General features: G+C 38.2%; 1 protein-coding gene across 6 annotated transcripts in view; it reads left to right on the top strand.

The window, feature by feature from the left end:
• lrmp (lymphoid-restricted membrane protein) overlaps nucleotides 1-18,733 on the top strand; it is a 29,342-nt gene extending 10,609 nt beyond the window's left edge. The window contains exons 18-39 of one of the 6 annotated variants that reach the window (XM_055153232.1): nucleotides 1,297-1,408; nucleotides 3,163-3,451; nucleotides 5,663-5,715; nucleotides 6,480-6,573; nucleotides 6,950-7,070; nucleotides 7,786-7,867; nucleotides 9,285-9,325; nucleotides 9,782-9,852; nucleotides 11,893-12,005; nucleotides 12,754-12,832; nucleotides 13,159-13,213; nucleotides 13,291-13,318; nucleotides 13,840-13,980; nucleotides 14,223-14,357; nucleotides 15,051-15,198; nucleotides 15,276-15,295; nucleotides 15,371-15,418; nucleotides 15,810-15,868; nucleotides 16,033-16,128; nucleotides 16,642-16,758; nucleotides 17,678-17,829; nucleotides 17,902-18,733. In XM_055153232.1, coding sequence (XP_055009207.1) covers nucleotides 1,297-1,408; nucleotides 3,163-3,451; nucleotides 5,663-5,715; nucleotides 6,480-6,573; nucleotides 6,950-7,070; nucleotides 7,786-7,867; nucleotides 9,285-9,325; nucleotides 9,782-9,852; nucleotides 11,893-12,005; nucleotides 12,754-12,832; nucleotides 13,159-13,213; nucleotides 13,291-13,318; nucleotides 13,840-13,980; nucleotides 14,223-14,357; nucleotides 15,051-15,198; nucleotides 15,276-15,295; nucleotides 15,371-15,418; nucleotides 15,810-15,868; nucleotides 16,033-16,128; nucleotides 16,642-16,758; nucleotides 17,678-17,829; nucleotides 17,902-18,044 — 2,197 coding nt within the window. In that variant the 3' untranslated portion in view covers nucleotides 18,045-18,733. Of the gene's footprint in view, nucleotides 1-1,296; nucleotides 1,409-3,162; nucleotides 3,452-5,662; nucleotides 5,716-6,479; nucleotides 6,574-6,943; nucleotides 7,071-7,785; nucleotides 7,868-9,284; nucleotides 9,326-9,781; nucleotides 9,853-11,892; nucleotides 12,006-12,753; nucleotides 12,833-13,158; nucleotides 13,214-13,290; nucleotides 13,319-13,839; nucleotides 13,981-14,222; nucleotides 14,358-15,050; nucleotides 15,199-15,275; nucleotides 15,296-15,370; nucleotides 15,419-15,809; nucleotides 15,869-16,032; nucleotides 16,129-16,641; nucleotides 16,759-17,677; nucleotides 17,830-17,901 lie in introns of all 6 variants that reach the window. The other 5 variants (XM_055153233.1, XM_055153231.1, XM_055153230.1 and 2 more) reach the window with 5 other exon arrangements.
• Nucleotides 18,734-18,736: the final 3 nt, after the last annotated feature.

Genomic DNA, 18,736 nt, shown 5'->3' with positions numbered 1-18,736 from the left:
CATTGGATGAATGAATTAGTGGGTGGAGTCAGAAGTTCATGTTTAGATAGTTTGGGTAGTGTTTTAGATAGAAAACTCTGGGGTGAAACGAGCTGTCATGTTTAAGAATGTTGTAAAGCAGTGATGTTAGGGAAATAACAGAAAAGTGGTACTTGTAGACATTAGGAGTTGTGAATTGTGAATAATGAAAAATGCATCCCTTGTTTGATAAATGTGATAATACTACATGCTAGGTTGTTCTGTTTTGTAAAGGTTTTGGTCATTGAAGTCTTATTTGTTTTATTCTTTGTTGTCATGTGCCCTGTGTTATTAGCTTTTAAAAAAAATAATAAAATTTATTTATTTTTTAAACCTAATTAGGCTGTCATTAGCATTAGCCTTAGCATCATAAAGTGCCAGCAGTTACCCTAGGTCCAGTAAATACAGGAGCATGCCTTTCTCACTGACAACATGAACTGTGATTTGTTATGTATAGAAATAAAACCTGGAACCTTCTAGCTGTGAGGTGAGAGTACTACCCACTCAACCACCAAGCTGCCATTTGGAGAATAGTTTATACTTTGAATGTAGATATTTCACCTTTTGTGTGTTACATGGCAACGAATAAAAGTCTGTCTTGTCTTATGCAGGAAACTAATGTGCAGTTCAGATTGAATCCTAACTCTGTGGACTCTCTGCTCTATACAGCTTTACCTTAATTGGTCACTTTTATGCAGTCTGCCTTAAGCTGCTCTCTGACCTCTTGAACCTTTGGAGATCCCGCCTCACAGTGTGGGCTTTGGTCCAATCCTGGGTAAAATCTGAGGGTTTTCCCTGGTTTGGAGCTGCTCATGCCCCTTTGGTACTGAATATAAAACACTGCTTGATATTATAACTAGGAGTCTTAGTGAACCTCTGTTGCCAGGGTGAAGCATTATTTAGCAGAAAGAAAAGGCAAGAAGGCTTGTTAAAGGTGTAGCACGACTTTTTGTATGTGTAAAACCAATTAGGGACATTGTGTGGCCTGGAAGAATGGTGCTATGGTGAAGAGATGGACCTGCTTCTGTAGTGGTTATTTTTCTTGAAAAGTTTGAATTTGAGAAAGTGATTTTTAAAGTTGTAAAAGCTCAGTGGATAAGCTGATAGTGGTCATCCTGGGAAACAGAATGGGACACTGCATGGGCCTGCGGACTGGGTACAGTATGTCCAATGTTCTCTCCTTTCACCTTTTGTAGATGGTTAAAAATACCTCACATCCCTTTTTGGAAACGGGAGTTGGGTGAGTTATTGAATATTTTTATGTTGTCTTTGGGGCAGGGTGCAGGAGCAGGAGAACCAGAAGAGGCAGCTGTGTGAGGAGCTAGAGCAGCTGCGGACCCCCCAAGACAGCAGAGAAGCTTCATGCCAGACCCCTGCAGCTGAGGAGGAGGTGAGGGCTCATAAATCTCTTCATATTGATCATTTGAAAAATTGAAATCTTGTCAACTCCAAAGTGCATAGTAGCGTTATCTTGATTTTGTTTTTTTGCAGCTACTATCTTTAAACTCAACAACATTTCAAACACTTCAGACGATCTCCTGTCCTAAATAGACAATTGTAAAATTTGTTTAGTGTGTTTTAAACCAAAATAGGTACATTTATTTTGCTGCCCCACTAGTTGCAAAATGTTAATTGCAACAAACTATCTTTTTCATATTAATTATTATTGCTTTAATTACAAGTGTATCCTGCAGCAGCATTTCTAAAATCTATTTTCAGTGTTCTACACATGTGTAAATTGTGGCTGGATTATCAAGAAAGATACATGAATGAAAATTTCAAATACAGTGGACAGTATTCCCTGTAAGGACAATGAAGTAAACTTCAACTTCACTTTATTATGTTCCCTAGGGACAATAGTTTCTCAGTCAGTGATAACAATTCACAACAACACAGTTTGTGCGAGTGCACAAGGACATAAGTGTAACCATCCTTCACCGCTTTCAATTCCACCAGTGTTTGTTTTTGCAGAGTCACAATTTAATAATTTACCAAAAAAATGCAGTGATGTTGTTTTTAACATACCATGACCACCTTTGCTTGAAACATAATTTGATGATGCATCTTTTACATTGACACACAGAGGCATATCTGTTTTGTAAGTCAAATTTGTTTGTGCAGTTACCATAGCTATAATCAATGCATTATTAGAAATTGCATTTGATGTGCATTACTTTACAAAATTATTACTAAAATAGTTGCTTTGTGAGTGGCATGAGTGCAGTGAGGCAGATGGAGCAGAGAGTTGGCGGCTCAAGTGGTGCTCCTTCACACAACGAGCCCAGCGCCACACGCCCACGCACTCTGCTCTGACCACTGCACAAGATACACGCACACACACACAAACACGCTATGCTTCTACCACTGCACAAGATATACACACACACTCACTCTTCTCGTACTACTGCACAACATACGTGCACACGCATGCGCTCTATTCCTACTCCTCCTACTATACAACCTTAGCCATAATTATTAAATGCATAACCTAACCCATATCTTAATTTTAAATCATATTGTTGACCTAATAATTACGAATGTATGTTATGGGGACCTGATTATATCCCCATAATGCAGGTTCCCGTGAATTGAGGATGTATACAGATTTTAACCTACAAAATGTGCTAAATACCCACGCACACACTGCACCATCATCTAATACACTTCAGACTGCTAGATTTACATTAGTGTTTATTCTCTTGCGTACACAGTTCACTATCACTATCTGTGCATGTAGGTGGTGTCTAATCATTTTATCTTGTTTAGGTGTGAGTTAAAACATAAATCTACATACAGTCCTATTGGTGGAAATTACTTGCAAAATATGTGACCCATAGGAGATAATTAGTGCTGCGTAGTGCATATTATTTGTATCATGTATGTATATGAATATAAATCTTAAACCATCTACTAACAAGCAGATTCTGAAAATCTTGATTTGAGTACATTTTGACAAGGTGAGGAAATGGCCGATGAAACAAGTCATATTCCGTTTAATGTAATAAAAAACAAATGTGTTTTTAACCCAAAATATGACAAAAGCATTGTGATGTAGCCAAAATTATGTAAAGAAGGCTGTTTATTCATTGCTATACTAACATATTAACTAACGCATTCTGTGCTAATTTTGTGTTTTCTCTTCAGCCCGGACAGGACTTGGATTGGGACGAAGAGTTTGACATTCAAGATTACATGAAGAATGAGGAGGTAACCAACAACTACTGCAGCGTGGACGTGGGACCTCCAGAGGGTCCCCAAAGTGAGGAGACAGGACACAAGAGGACAGAGAAAAGAGACAAGGAAGGAAACGAGGAAGGAGACAAGAGGGCAGCGAGCCTGGCCGAAGACTCAGACGCTAAGGAGAAATCCACCCTGTACATCAACGTGTACATGGAAACACAGAGCAGACAGGAGGCTCTGGAGACCCATCATGGTAAGAAACATGTTAAAAGAAAACTTAAACTTTTAGCTATAATTGGACAAAACCACTGTATCCCATGTGCTTTGGTGACGCTCAAGACTCACTCCACCAAATATGGCTAAATATGAGCTAAATGTTGAAGATGCTTGACAGGCACTTGTCCTGTTTTAGCCCTGGATCTCTCATAGATCAGTGGACTGTAAGCTTTGGCTTATACTGTCTGAAAATGATCTCATGAGCCTGGTGCCATGATGAGAATGACAATCCAGGAAAACAGGAAGTCTTTACCTTATATGTGCACTACAGTTGTGCAGGAATCACATGTATTATGCTGTACCAGTAATATTACTTTACACAACACTATTGTTTAAATGTTGGTATTGCACAATTGTGTTTTCACACACTCAATATTTCAGATTTGCATTCTTTAAAATATTTCTTTTTCTTTTCTTTTATTTATACATTGCCCATATCTGGAAGCTATACATTACATCTGTGTTTATTACACATTTGTTTTGTTGTTAATATAACATGGTAACTGTATATAATCAGATTTCTACAGTTGACTAGATTGGAAACAGCTTTGAAATTTAACTGTCAAATTTTGATACCATAAACATGATTTGTTAATTGAAATTGCAAAGCAGCACATCACATACATTTGTTTGTCACCTGTTCTCTCTTTGTATTGTGACAATAGTACTACTACGCATAGCTTTCTCTTGATCCAGTTAAAAGGAGATTACAGGAGGTTTTTTTTGTCATTGACTGTTGTCTGTGAGAGAGATCATCCCCCTGTAATCCAAGTCACAGGCCACTCAAGACCACAGCTCAGAGCACACACAGAAACAGCACATACACAGTCAGAGTACACATACAATGAGCAGCAGTGTTAAACTTTTGTTTTCAAATGGAGCAAAGACCTCGGGGCAGGTTTTAAAGCAGATCTATTATGCAAAATCGACTTTTTAGTCCAAAAGTCATATTTGGAGTGATTCATGCGTCTTTGAGCAAGCTTTAATCGCTTCTTTGCCAACAAATTTATGGCTCTTTGTCCTAACTTTTTTTTGCCGTGCACCTCCCTGGTCCTCACTGGATGGACACTGGATGACACTGCAGTTTTCTAATGCAGAAAACTGTGGACTTGATTCTTTTTTGTCAAGTCATTTTAGATGAATATTATAACATAATAAACCATGTGTGTCATAGATTATAACTATGACTAACAAGTATAGACACAGACTCAAAAGAATGAACAGATTCAGGGCTAAAGGGCTTTATTTGCTATTTTTTTGTCAATTGATTGATTTTTTTTTTTGTTTGTTAGTGTCTTGGCTCTGTATGTCCAAAATTGCCTACATTTGCAATAAGGAAGTTCAATCACCACTTACCTCTAGACTACAAGATATTTAGGTTTAAATTCAGATCTGAAAACTGTATCCTTAACATTACCATCAGATCAGGACCAGTGCTTGTAGTGTGATACTAGTTTTATTTCTCTTATTTCAATTCTATACATTAATTCATATCCCTTTTTGCATATTTTTGTATCTCTAGAAAAATCGTTTTCCAAAAATACTTTAAAGGGAGAGCACAGTTGGTCTTGAGCCAGAGCCTATTATGGAGGTAGTGTGGTGGTTTTGTGACGGTTGTGTGAAATCCTCTTCTTCCCAAGGTCCTTCTAAGGCCAGGTGTCAGTCCACTGTGGTGCCTCCAAGGCTCTAATCCCTGCTCCTGTGTCTTTTTTGCTTGAGCGTGTCACAGACAAAGACATGAATCACATCCACAAACGGAGAGATGTGGTCATTAACGCCATCTCAGCCATGCAAGCAGCCACTCCTCCCACTGAAAACATTGTATAATTGTCATTTTCACCATTTATGGAAAGACATGGGACCTATGGGAAACAAAAGCATGGGTTGAATAGATTTCTAATGATAGTGTGTGGGATTTTCTTCTAAAATATCATATCATATACCGGTATTCTCTTTCTGGCACAGGAGCTCTGTCACATCATAACATCGATTGTTTCAGTATTTATGATTATGTAAGAATTCATATTTTCAATAAATCTTGATCATTGCATAAGGTTTGATTACACACTGAAACAAATGACCAAGTGAATAATGTTCCTTCTTAATCCCAGCAGGTCCCTGCAACAATGCTGTAACTCTGAGCCCTTTCTTCACTGATGTCAGTAGTGACCATTGGTATTTGTTTCAGGTGCTGAAGCCGGCTCTGAACCCCAAGCAGTCGTGAACCATAAGTCTGTGCAGGTAAACAGACTCATTATGTTATATACTGACCATTTATGATGTCTAACAACACATCTTTAAAACTAAAGCTCAAATTGTGTATACTTCTTGGGTTGAAAATGTCTTATCTTGACAAGAGGCTAAACTAAGTTAACCAAATAACTGTTGGTGTTTTGTGCCTCAAATCAGAATGTCCTTGAATGCGCCAGCTTCAAATAGATGGGCTTAACAATCTATTTCTTGTAGCCTTAGCATCTCCTTTATTTTTTCTTGCTCCACTTGGTCATTTACTTGCCAAATATGTTTCTGTAGATATTACATATTATAATACTTCACTAGTCAGCATTAGACAGACTTCTGCTGTTTACTTATACTGAATAAAGATGTAAAATTGTTTAAGTCACACTATACGGCCAGATGCTTCATGTGCAGTGCCTGTTTTTGTCACGTTTATCAAAATAGTGGATTTATTTTGGGTGGAGGCAAATGAAGGTTGACTAGTACTTGGTTCTGGTTATGGCACTGTTTAGTCCTTGATTTGACATTTTGAGCAGCGCTGAACTAAAAATTTCTGGTTGAATGAATATCTTTTCTGAAATGTATCTGTTATAAAACTCCGCTTTATCTAGTTTTAGCAGCTTGCAGATCTAGTCGGCGTCTATAGGCACATTTGTAAAGACTCTATAAAGCCACATAGCCCATATCGCACAGCCAGTTAATTTTTAAGCATGTGAGAATTTGATCTTTTTATCTTGTTTTAAAATAAATGCTGTATATGTGTATAGGAAGAGGGTGCGTTGTCACAGAGCGCCCACTCACAGGCTGTTGGTGCTGGACACCCCGAGGCAGACCCTGGTCCCACCCACTTGAATAACTACAGTAAGACAAAGGCCTTTCTCAAGATCACTGTTTTTAGTTTTATTTATTCTCTGTTTCAAAGTGTTTTACCTCAGCAAACAATGAGTCATTCTGAGTCACTGCTGTGCTTTTCATGAGAAATAGAAATAATAGTGATAAGTTAAATCTTTGCACTAATTGTTGCTTGTGTAATGATCTTACTTTTGTGATCTTACTTTTTAATGTGAAAAGGGGGCTACTCAGCCACCAAAACAAGAAAACATCTCAAAATGATTTAAGAATATATTCATACATTTAAAAGTGATTGTTTTGTATATAAAGCTGATGTACATTCTTATGTATTAATTTAATAGATCTAGATGTCAGTTAACTGTTAAATTTTCACCTTCAGGCGCAGAGGAGAGCAAAGCCCCTCAGACTGTCTGTGATTTACCTCAGAACAACTCTATTGAAACAGAGCCTAACAAAGTCACAGAAAGAGGGGCTTCAACTGACGACACAGTGGACCATAAGCTCAGGTACAGCTTATAAAAACAAGATCACAATGTAACAAAGTATTACAAAAATATAAATCTGCAGTGTTTCTTTTTAGCCACTAGAGGCCAACAAATCCTATTTATTTTGCTGTTGCTACTACTGTCAACAATAACATTTATGATGTGTGCCAACTGAAATATGTAGATTAATTTGAAATGTTAAAGCTAAAGTTAAGCGATTCTCCAGTCTATGTTGGCTATTAGAGTTATTAGAGTTAACTTCTGTGACTTTAACAACCGGTAGTTCAAGTCAGTAAAACCACTTTTTAGTACATGTCTTTTATAATATGATTTACTGGCTTTGTTACCAGCTAAAATGTCACTGAAGAATAAAAATCATATATTTCACATTTCACAGCATCTTTATACTGGCCCATACCTGCAAGTCTGTTGGATGTTATAATGCATTTCTCTGTAGTATAGGGCCCTCAAATATGATACAGAGTTGTGTCATTTCCCTGTGACTTGTGTTAATTTGCAAGTCAAATGGGTGTTTTCCTTGTGGGAGGAGTGTAAGGGTTAATTAGTTTATCTGCTGCCATACTTTGCATGGACAGCCAACCAGTCAAGTGTTTTAGCTTGTTCCTCATCCCACATTCTGATCAGATCAGAAGAATATAATAATAAATATCATGTAATGTAATTTTATTATATTGATGGGTAAAATTTGACCTACTGACCCTTGGCTTGCACCCAGCTCAACTTCAGCTCCAGAAGAGGACCAAAAAGGAGAAGGCTTTGATCAGAGCTGCAAGGAGGCGTCAGAAATGAGCCGTAAGGTTAGTGTAAAACTGTTTTGTTCACATGGGGCTTAGCTTCCCCTGTTTCTGCAGCTGCCCTTCCTCTTTTCTCTCACTTTGTCACATTCTCACTCGTGGTTTCTGCTCAGTTTCAGCCTACGTAGACTTAGAATACTGGTTGTAGGTTGTGGATTTGAATGCTTGGGCTCACATTACCAAATTTTAATGGCACATCATGGTAATTTAATGTTTTACTTTATTATGAGATAATGTTTTTAGAGGGTGCTCAGTTGCAGCCTCTATATAGAAATACATTAGCCTTTTAGTTTTTAGCTTTGGCAATCTACTTATCTTTACTGTGCTATACTATGTAAGTATTATTGCAAATATTTTTAAGTATAGGCTTGCTCTTGGTCCAGTGAAGACCAGACTGTATGCTAAAGTAGCTTCTGTATTAATGGTTTTATACAATGAAGCAATGGTTACGAGAAAGGTATTTGTGTTTGACGTGACGGGTACACACCAGAGGAACAACAGGTGTGTGAGTAATTCACAATTCTTCAGTCATTTACTGAGCTTTTGGTTTGACAAAATTAATTTCATTTTGAAAAACAATCAAATCAATGTGAGTTACACAGAGGAAATGGCTCTCGGTGTAACATTGTTTTGTGTGTGACTTGTGAAAAACCAAAGTGCAGTCTCTCCTCCTCAGATATTTTACATGTGCTGTACATCATTTACATGCACCACATGAGGACGAGCAAGTGTTCTTTCTCAAGGCAGATGACCGCAAATATGCCAAATTCATATATAATTAATAATTCTGCAATTTTGTGTTATACCAAGTAACACCTTTTAGATTGTTGACTTCTTAGCTTAGGGTTGAGCAATATGATTAAACAAAAGGAATCATGATTTTTTTTTTTTCCTCCTCACATTAATGCTTTGGATTTGTTGTATTTTTTTCTCATTAAAATAATCATGGAATGGTCATGGCTTTAAATATTGATTTCAGAAATATTCACAAGATGAATACAAAAAAATGAATGTATTTCTTCTGAAATCTGAAGTTTCTTATAAACTGTACAGCCCTTGTCAAACTCCCAGTTAGAGGTTTAACAAAGGAAAGAATAATAATCTGGATTTAACTGGACCTAAACATGGATTAGACAAAGTCCAAAATGCCCAAACTGATGCTCTTGTATTACACAACATCCCGTTGCGTTGGTCCCGAGTGCTCACCTCGCCTCATTGTGACTGTTGAGCTGCTGCCGCCTCCACAGCTTCACTGTTAATGTGTCTATGAGCAGCACCACTAAAACTCTCCTCCAGGCTCTATATTATATAAGACTCAGTACAGTTTTCTCTCTCAGATCGAACGAGCCATGGGGCAGGTAAAATATCCTTAATACAAATTAGCTTTACTGGCCGTCTAATGCTTTCCTTTTATCTGTAGAGCCTGGGTCAGGACAAAGCAGACCGAACAGCAGAAGACAGGTGAGTGATCATGTGCTCAATATTTGTTATTTATTTTTCTAAATTGGTATTACAGATTGAAATAGAATAAGGTAGTAGTATTATCAGTTTTAAGTTAATTCAGTTCAATCCATAAAAGTGTTGGACAATATGGATTTTTTTTATTGTGCAATGTGACAATCTGCTATTCAGATATTTGTTCTGTTTGGTGTAACTTCATGCTCAAACACTGACTTCTACTGGACAGGCTCCATCATGCTCTAGTGAATGAAGAGTAGATTTAAGCAGTCACAGAGAACTGTGTCAATAGAAGCAGATGGCTATAGTTACCTCCTAATAGCAAACAAATTGATTCTATCCAAACAAGCTATGATTGCTGATTTGCAAATTGCTGATCCAGGTTCAAAATATATTTAAAGCATATTCTTTCTGTAATGGTTCTGTTCATAAATGAGAGCTAAATAATGTGTATTTCAGCTCCAGTCTGCTCCCTGTGCTGGTGGAGGAGGAAGAGACTGAAGCTTCCACTGCAACAGCATCTGTGTCAGGTAGGACTTAAAGGTCCTGTATTATGCAAAATTTACTCTTGTGAGCTTTAAGCCATGTTAGAATGTTGTTTTGTTTCCTTCACACATACTTGAGTAACCTAGTCTGTCTACATCTCCAAAGCTCAAAATGTCCTGTTCCACCTTATGATGTCACGTAGTGGTAGTTTTCAAGTTAACGTCTACATTTAGTTCAGAAGAGATTGGAAATTCCAGGGCTGAAATTATCCAAATCATTCTAGTGATGTATGGAGTTTAAAAACACAGTTGAGCACTTTCTGTATTATCACAAGGTGGAACTGAGTGTTTTCAGTTTGAGAGAAGAACTAAATATGCAGTGTTTATGTGTTTAACATGTGTGAATGAAATAAACACAGCTCCAAGTATGTTGTGATGCAGTAACAACATTATAACATAGATCAGAAAATGGCGTGATAATGGCCCTTTTACACTGGGCCAATAGAACATTATGATAATTTGTCTAATGTATACCTCTATTCACTTAATACTGTCATGAGCTGCAGTAGGTTGTATAGTCTGCTTATTACTAGAGCCCGACCGATATGGATTTTGTTGTGACCGATATGGAACCGATATAATGGTAGTTGGAGCTGCCGATAGCCGATATAATCGCCGATATATTTAGTGATGTAAAAATTCACTGTAAATCTTGAATTGATTAAAAAACTTAGGTTTGGCTCTAGTGGATTCTAAATTGGGTTTATTTAGGCAACATTTATTGTTATTTTGACTCTTTACATCATATTTACATACAGTAGATTGGCCTAATGGCATTTTTGCATCACATTCTAGCTACTGTTACTGTCACTGCTAGTGATGGGTATTCCAGTTTGTTTTTGTTTGTTTTTTGGAGAACCGGCTCGGCTCACTAAAGCAACTGGCTCTTTCGGCTCCCAAGCGACTCTTGAGATGGTTTTGTTGCAAGCAGGACTAAACCAGAACTGAACCAGGACTGAGTGTTGGGACTCGGTTTCTATCTCTCTCCTTCACTTAAGCCCAAGTTTAGTCCTGGTTTATTCAATTTATGCTGAACTGCAGCCAAATATGCACTTTTTTTTTTCCTATGCACACGCAGATTTCTGAAAGTTTCGTTTTCAGCCGCTGCTGCTGTCAAACTACGGGTCTACCTGCGGGATGAAGAGAAAAAGTGAGAAAAAGAGAAAACACGGCTCCCAATAAGAAGCACGCTCCCGTTGTTCGCTTCAAAGAGTCGGCACTAAGAGCCGCTTCGATCGCGACCGACCCATAACTCCTAGCTAGTAAACTACCGCTATTAGCCTTTAGCCGTAAAAACGTGCGCACCGCGGTAATTAATTATATGCATAAATGTGGATCATTCACACGTCTATTCACAGCTCATTTACATATCAATGCTGGTCCAGTAACAAATATACTGCCAATGTAGTCACTTTACAATAGACCAATAGAAAACAGCCTGTTTATGTGTGGGAGCTACAGCAGCTAATCGCTAACAAAACCTAAACTAGCTTCAAAGTCGATGTATTTCCAACACTCACCGCTCACACAGGCTCCTCCTCACATCACAAGTCTGCACTAATAAATGTCCTTTTAATCCAGACTCAAACCGATTGTCCGAAAAAGAATATAATCTCAGTGTTGCGCACGGCTGGGGTGTAAACAAACACACGCGAGTGAAGTGACGTCACTCTGGTGGTGTGTTCAGGGACAGTACGGACACAGACACAGACAAATTACACCGTAGAAAAATACTGATGCGGAGCCAGATATTAGGACATTTATCTGTCTGTAAATTGGATTAAATGAACATAATGTAGAGAGTCTAAGCTTTATAACGAGATATAACATGCCCACGTGAAATATCGGCCCATATCAGCAAGCATATCGGCCGATAGCCGATATGTCCCCAGTTGCCCATATTGGCCGATAATATCGGCCAGCCGATATATCGCTCGGGCTCTACTTATTACATCCATTATCTGTCTTCAGTTCTTTTACTGTTTCCTTGGATGACTAAAATGCCCTCTTCTGTGTGTGTTGCAGCGAGCGAGCATCACATGAGCAGCTCTCATCAGTCCAGAGGCAGCACAGCTGCAATGGCCAACAGTGTTTCTCCAAAAAAAGATTTACAACAGCTTCAAGGCAAAAAAGAACTGGTAAGACCCACAGCCCATAAATGTTCAGAGCTCAGTACAGAAGGGGTAATCCTCCACTAACTGAACATAAATCATCGTAGCATCAATACTACATTTGATTATATAAAAATAAATAAGACTGGTATAAGCTGGTATTATGTATTTAATTTCTTATTTGAATACATTTTGAATTTTATCTGTGAGTGCCTCTCTACGCCTATTCAGTTTGACTATGTCAAGTTTAGCATAAAGCAGCTCATAATGGTAGACTCAAATCATGGACAGGTTGTACACTTTAAGCATTTGACCACAATGTTAAGTTCATTGCAAGTAATTTGTGTGATTCTGGTTACTATTGTGGAAAAGCATTGTTGACTAGTCCTGTTTCCCAATTAGCACTTTTTCTTCTGGATTAAGTTCATTTAAATAAACATTATCTTATCATTTGCTATTGATAACTGGATCATGACAATAAAAATGTGGTCTTTCCAACCAGGCCACTACAAGAATGTGTCCTCATGTTGACACAGGGCAAAGGAGGAGGGGAGTCTCATTTTAGCTTCACTTTAGGCTCTTATTATTCAAAAAGCCAATCCTCTGAGCTACTCTGACTCATATCACTTCACCTTCAACATCGGGACAATTTTAAACTGTGAAGAGGAGGGAGAAATTACAGAAAATGGAAGCTGAGAGCTGTGAAAATGTGGATAAATCACAGTTAGGAGTTCAAAATGTTAAAGAAATGTCTCTCTTTGTACAAACTTTGCAGGAGTTGTCACGAGGGATCGAGACCGGGGATCAGCTCGGCACTAAAGGGGACCGGAGTCAGACCACCAGCAACAATGATGGTACGTCTGTCTCATATACTTTACAGATGCAGCAATGCACATCAGATTAAACTTATTTAAAAAGTCTGTAGATTTTAAGGTATAGGTTTTTGTTTGTTTTGTTTTTTTAATCAGGGAAATTTGACATACATTTTTGGTTCGTTAAGCAAACTTATGTGTACTCAGTTGAAATGTGTGACTTGAGTGCATTGTCTGTATTTTGTTATTTGAAATTTCAGAATTGTGTACCTTTTTTTTATATGCCAAGATATGGTGAAGCATTGACACAGACAATAATGTTAGAACTTGTTTAGGTCAGTTCTCCTAATTGACTTTTTATTTTTCAGCAGAGGTATACCAGCATTCAGATGTCAATGATTCCTACAAAGAGGACAAAAATGGGTAAGACTAAATTTTTTAAAAATCTCTGCAGTCACAATGGTTTGTATGTTATAATACTCTTATTACATGTGTTCTAGCATGACTCCAACTGACAAGGAAGTTGAGGTATGTAAGCAAGTGACTCATCTGTTTCTATTTCTCCATTAATGGACTATGCATTGTGTTTAGCTCTAGCCTTTAATTATAAACCTTTTAAAACTCGGATTGTCAAAAGTGATATATGGAACCTGATCATTTGCTTACAAGAAACCAGACTATATTTTATCCACTTAGAGCTTTTGGCCAAATATAAAATATGTTCATTTGGCATTGACATACTTTTTGTTACAAGATATAATGGTACAACAACAAAGCTTTATTACATGAAATCTGAGGAGACATGAAATATTTCACATGAAAACTGAGGAGACAAGGAAATATTTCTTTTTTTTTTTTTTTTAATCCATCATTTTTTTTAATCCATCAGTAGCTATACATTTATACACTATTTTAAATCAGGGCTCTCGAGCTTGTATGCATTTTTTTAATGACTCAAAACTAACTAACTTGAAGTTAATATAAAATTAAAAGAAAAAAGTCTAGATTTCTGTTAATCAGCCAGTGACGGTCCTTCTTGCTCTCTTCAGGCTGAGTTCCAGCGGCTGGCATTGGGCTTCAAGTGTGACATGTTCACTTTGGAGAAGAGGCTGCGTCTGGAGGAACGTTCACGAGACCTGGCAGAGGAAAACGTGCGGCGAGAAGTGTCCAGCTGCCAGGGCCTGCTGCAGGTGAGAGGACAAGAAGGGGCACGTTAAAAACCAACAAAAATCAATGTAAGGGTAACAGGGAAATGATGTAGAAAGGGTGAGGCCTTAACCATGAATATGAAATTAGTTTTTCATGTATCACTTCAAGTGTCCACTTTCAATGGCCTTTAACAAACCAACATATTACCTACATATTCTCTATAACAGTAAAAGTGTTAGGATTGTGTATGCTTTAATAACTCTTTTCCTTTGGGTTGTTGCAGGCCTTGATTCCTCTGTGTGAAGATGATAACCAGTCCATGGAAATCATCTTGAGACTTCAGAAAAACCTGGAGATCCTCATCCAGTCCATGACCCGAGTGTCTAGTCGCTCGGAGATGCTCGGAGCCATACATCAGGTCAGCATGGTTCAAATGTGTGATGCTTTTACATGGAGTGAATCAAGTAAACAGGACTAAATCTAACCCTTTCCTAAGTAAAAATGACTGTTTATTGTCTAAAAACAGAGCATGTTTTCATATCATGGTGGTATAGAGATTGGTATCAAGTACTGAGCCTCATTTCCAGATCATTTTTTAGTATTGAATTGTTTAGAAATTTGAGTCTCGTGATCTTGACAACTATTACCAAAGTTTCAGCCACTTTCCAGAGAGCTTGCTTTCTTGAGCAGAACAATTGTCATTCAAATTGGGGCTAGGAATAACAGGGTCCCTCACGATTCAATGCAATACATGATACATGGCTCATGCAACAATAATTCTTTGTTAAACCACTACTTGTGAAAGGTTAAGATGCATTTATTTTTATCATCAAACAGTTAATATGCTAAGTGTATTGCAGAAACAAGTTTCCTAAGCAACAAAATTGTATTGCAGTCACAATAACGAGATACAAAAAAATACTCTTAGCGATATATCTATACAGCAGCCCATGATAACGACACTGTATCATTAAATTTAGTATCACTATACATCAATATTGCAATATATTTGCACACTCCTAATTCAAATATACACACCAATCCTATTAGAGTTGTTTAGTTAGTGGATTCTTTGGGACCAAACTCACCCTCACCTGTTGCCCCCTGTCAGGAGAACCGTATTGGTAAAGCAGTGGAGGTGATGATTCAGCACGTGGAGAATCTGCGGCGCATGTACACGAAGGAACACGCTGAGCTGTTGGAGCTCAGGGAGACTCTGATGCAGAATGAGAGGTCCTTTGGATCACAGACTAAAAAGGGTACACAGTTTTAGAACATATCTAGATGATCAGTAATTTGTATATTTTAATTTAACTCTAAAATGTGTTTGTTACAGATGATTTCCAGGGCAAGAAGGTGAGAATGTTTGAAACTTTGTTATTTTCTTTTTTACAGTACCAGTGTTAACGGTTATTATTTTCTTGTTAACAGACACAAGGTCGACGTGTCAGCCTTCCACCTATCCACCCAATTAATATGGTACTGTTTACCTTTTTTATACATCATATGGATTTTTATGTGTACCAAATTTATTTGATTTCTTTGCTTTAATTCACCATGTATTAAAATTGAAATTTAATACAATTGAAAATCTTTCACAAGGGAAACGAGCTGGAGTAACCCTTATTTATAGAAGGAATTATTGTTTTTGAGCAATGGAAACACAAAAAATGAATAAAGGCTAGATGAATATGTTTAATGTCATACCGTGGAACATTGCAGGCAACGCAATAACATCTTTATGGACACAAGTACGTTGACCCTCAATCAGAAAAGTTGCACCTTTTAACATAGGTGTTTCAGGCTGCTTGCCAGAAATCATAGAAAAATCTGATAATTGACTAAATCTTCATCTGTTCTTGTCTTTCAGAGAAAACCCCAGGACATGTCAGAGGTGGACCATGAGCGACTGACCCGGCGATCTCCGTGGTAGGTGCCCACGTACAGCTTGTGTGTTCATATGCAAGGATCCACCCAGTTTAGTTGGTATAAGGAGGAGGGGTTGGTGGACCACAAATGTGACTGAAGCTACATTATGTTGTTCTGAGATTGGTTGCTGTGTTTTTGCTGTTGTTGATGCTGGTGGTTTTCAGGAGTGCAGGGAGGAACATGGCTCGGCCTCCTCTAAAGCGCTTTGTTAGCTCGGCACCTTGGGTTGACTCTGAGGACCCTTGTGACATGATGAAGGGGTAAGACTTTTGAGTAAAGCCAATGGGAAGGATATTTATAATGGCACATAGTATACCTACATGCACTGAAAGATGGTAATTCTATTTGATTTATTAAGGCTAATATTATTGTAGCAATCAATCAAGCTGTTAGTCCACTGATGAGTCAATTAAAAAGGGGCATAGCATATACAGTTACATATTGCTTGCTTTTTTATTTCAAAATATAACTAATCTAATTAGTCAACTCCTTAATCAACTAAAAGCCTATAGCCTAATTGCATCAGTTCAGTTTTTTCCCCATTTATAATGAATATAAGCATCAAAATGGCTTACACATAAAACACTGTTTCTTATAGTTTGCTTTGGTTAATATTGAACAATATTTTGCCAGGGATTTTTCTGAAAGTCCCACCTTTCTGTATAACAGGTAAAATCATTGGTTTGCTTGTTTGGTTTGACTACACATGCATGGACTGTGGCTGTGTGCATGTAGTATCTGACATTGTGTTTGTGGATGCCTGGCACGCACAGGAGCAGAACGGACAACCACTTAGACGAAGAGCCCAAGGAGGAGGCAGAGACCGAGAGGAGGTCCAGTCTCAGTGAACTGGGAAACAAACTCACCTCTCTCCTTCTGCCCAACAAGACGTCAGTTTAAACACATACAGTAAACCAGCTCCAGTCTGATCACCCACATAGCTCTCTAACGCTAACGCAGCGCTGCAATGGGAATTCACCATTTAGATCATGAGGTTTCAGAGCTTATGACAACATGAAGATGCACATTTTGTAGACTAATATTTTGTAAAGAATGTTATGGGTGAAGTTGGGGCTAGACTCTCCCACATCCCACCAATGCTTTGGAGCATTGAAGGCTGGTGATTTTATCTTTATTTTTAAGGTTCATTCCATTTTTTATTTGGCACTTTCCTTGTTTCAGTGACTGTTGTTCAGCATTGAAACCTCCTAGATGGTGAAGCTCTGATTACATGGGTCTTTGTCATTTCCTCTTGGCTCTGGTATGATACAAGCCATTGTGAAAGTGTTATATCTCAGTGCTGTATATCTGCTTCAAGAGGACTGTTCATGTGAAATCATTTTTGTCTTGAATGCATGAATTTAACATGATTATTGCACAACGAACTAACCAAGCTGTACATCGTCTCTATGTTCAAATGATTTTTGCCTCACTGTACTTGTCTTTTTTTCTAAACTTGGTCTCTTCTCTCCCTCCCTCCCACACGACTAAGGACTCAAGATGAGCTCTTTGTCATGCTGTAAGTGAAGGGAGGTTTTTTTGTCGCTCTGTTGCATTCTTCTGCTGAAATGTGCTTTTTCACAATATGATTCTAATGAATACTGCTGCCGATTAACTTTCTTCAACAGCATGAATTATCACAAATGGCCTTACTGTGACACTGTTACTTTACAAAAGTAATAATGTGGCTCACATAAGGCCATTTTTGCAGGGTCTAATACACTTCGATCTGTTGGTCTTGACTTTCCCCAAACTCTCCACTACATCTGATACTGATTAAGTGACTTTATATGATTTTGTCTCCTCCAGTCCAAGTCCTTCCTCCAGCCCAACTTCCTCTGACCCAGGAGTGACCCAGTCTCTGTCCCGAGGATTGGGCTCCTCCAGAGCCTCAGCAGCAGCCGTGGCCAGGGGCAGTCGCACTGTGTGGCTCTGGTTGGCAATGTTCGTGCTGTTGGCAGGTAAGAATTTCACTCATCTGATGGAATTTAGTGCATTTAAAATGGTCTGTTTTTGTAAACCTCTGTGTTCAGGTCTTCTGGCTCTGCTGGCAAGCCTGGTGATGCAGCCTGCAGTAGATGCGGCTCCGGTGGGGACGGGGGACTCCTGGATGACCATCCAGCAGCTGCTCTGGCCCTACACCGGGTTGCGACACAATGGCCAGCCCCCTGTGTGAGCCCAACCCTGCCCTCCGCTTTTAATATGGACTATATACAGACTCTAAGCATAGAGACTTGAACTTTTACTGGTGCCTGAAAACTACAGCTGTCCTCAGGGGTGGTCAGTCCACTGGAGGATTATATGCATCATATTTGCGAATTTATTAGTCTGAGTGTGCATTTGTTTTTAGAAGAAGCTGCGTGAAGTGAACACAATTTTTATCTTCTTTTTTAAGGTCACAGTGCAATCTGTAAATAGACTGTGATTGGACCAATCCAGACAAGACTGAATGTACACTTTGTTTTCCAGTGACAGGCATCATGGACAGTGGCTTAAGTTTGCCAACACAATTCATGCACTTGACAATCAGGAAACATTTGTAAAGGTGCAGGAAGGAGTTCTTTTATTTCCTTGTTAAATGCAGAGCATATTTTATAATTTATAGTCTTTAATCACTGGTAATAAAACATTATTTGAACTGTGTGTTTTAAATATACAGTACACATTTTGAGTGGGGTCTGTAAATGTTTATTTTTGTTAAATTATTATGTCCAGGTTCAACACCAAAGTTTTTCCTTTTTTAATTTTTGCAGGATTTTTGCTGTGGTTTATCACCATTTTAAATTCATACTTTTATATGTTCTAAAGCAGTGAATCGATGAGTGACCTTTGCACAAATAAAGTAGCCAACTCTACAAACCACAATGT

This window comes from Boleophthalmus pectinirostris, unplaced genomic scaffold, assembly GCF_026225935.1.
Source record: "Boleophthalmus pectinirostris isolate CB_2022bp ecotype Guang Dong unplaced genomic scaffold, ASM2622593v1 HiC_scaffold_18, whole genome shotgun sequence".
Classification (NCBI taxonomy): domain Eukaryota; kingdom Metazoa; phylum Chordata; class Actinopteri; order Gobiiformes; family Gobiidae; genus Boleophthalmus; species Boleophthalmus pectinirostris.
The sequence above is the reverse complement of the archived record's forward strand: the minus strand, read 5'-3'. Positions and strand labels throughout refer to the sequence as shown.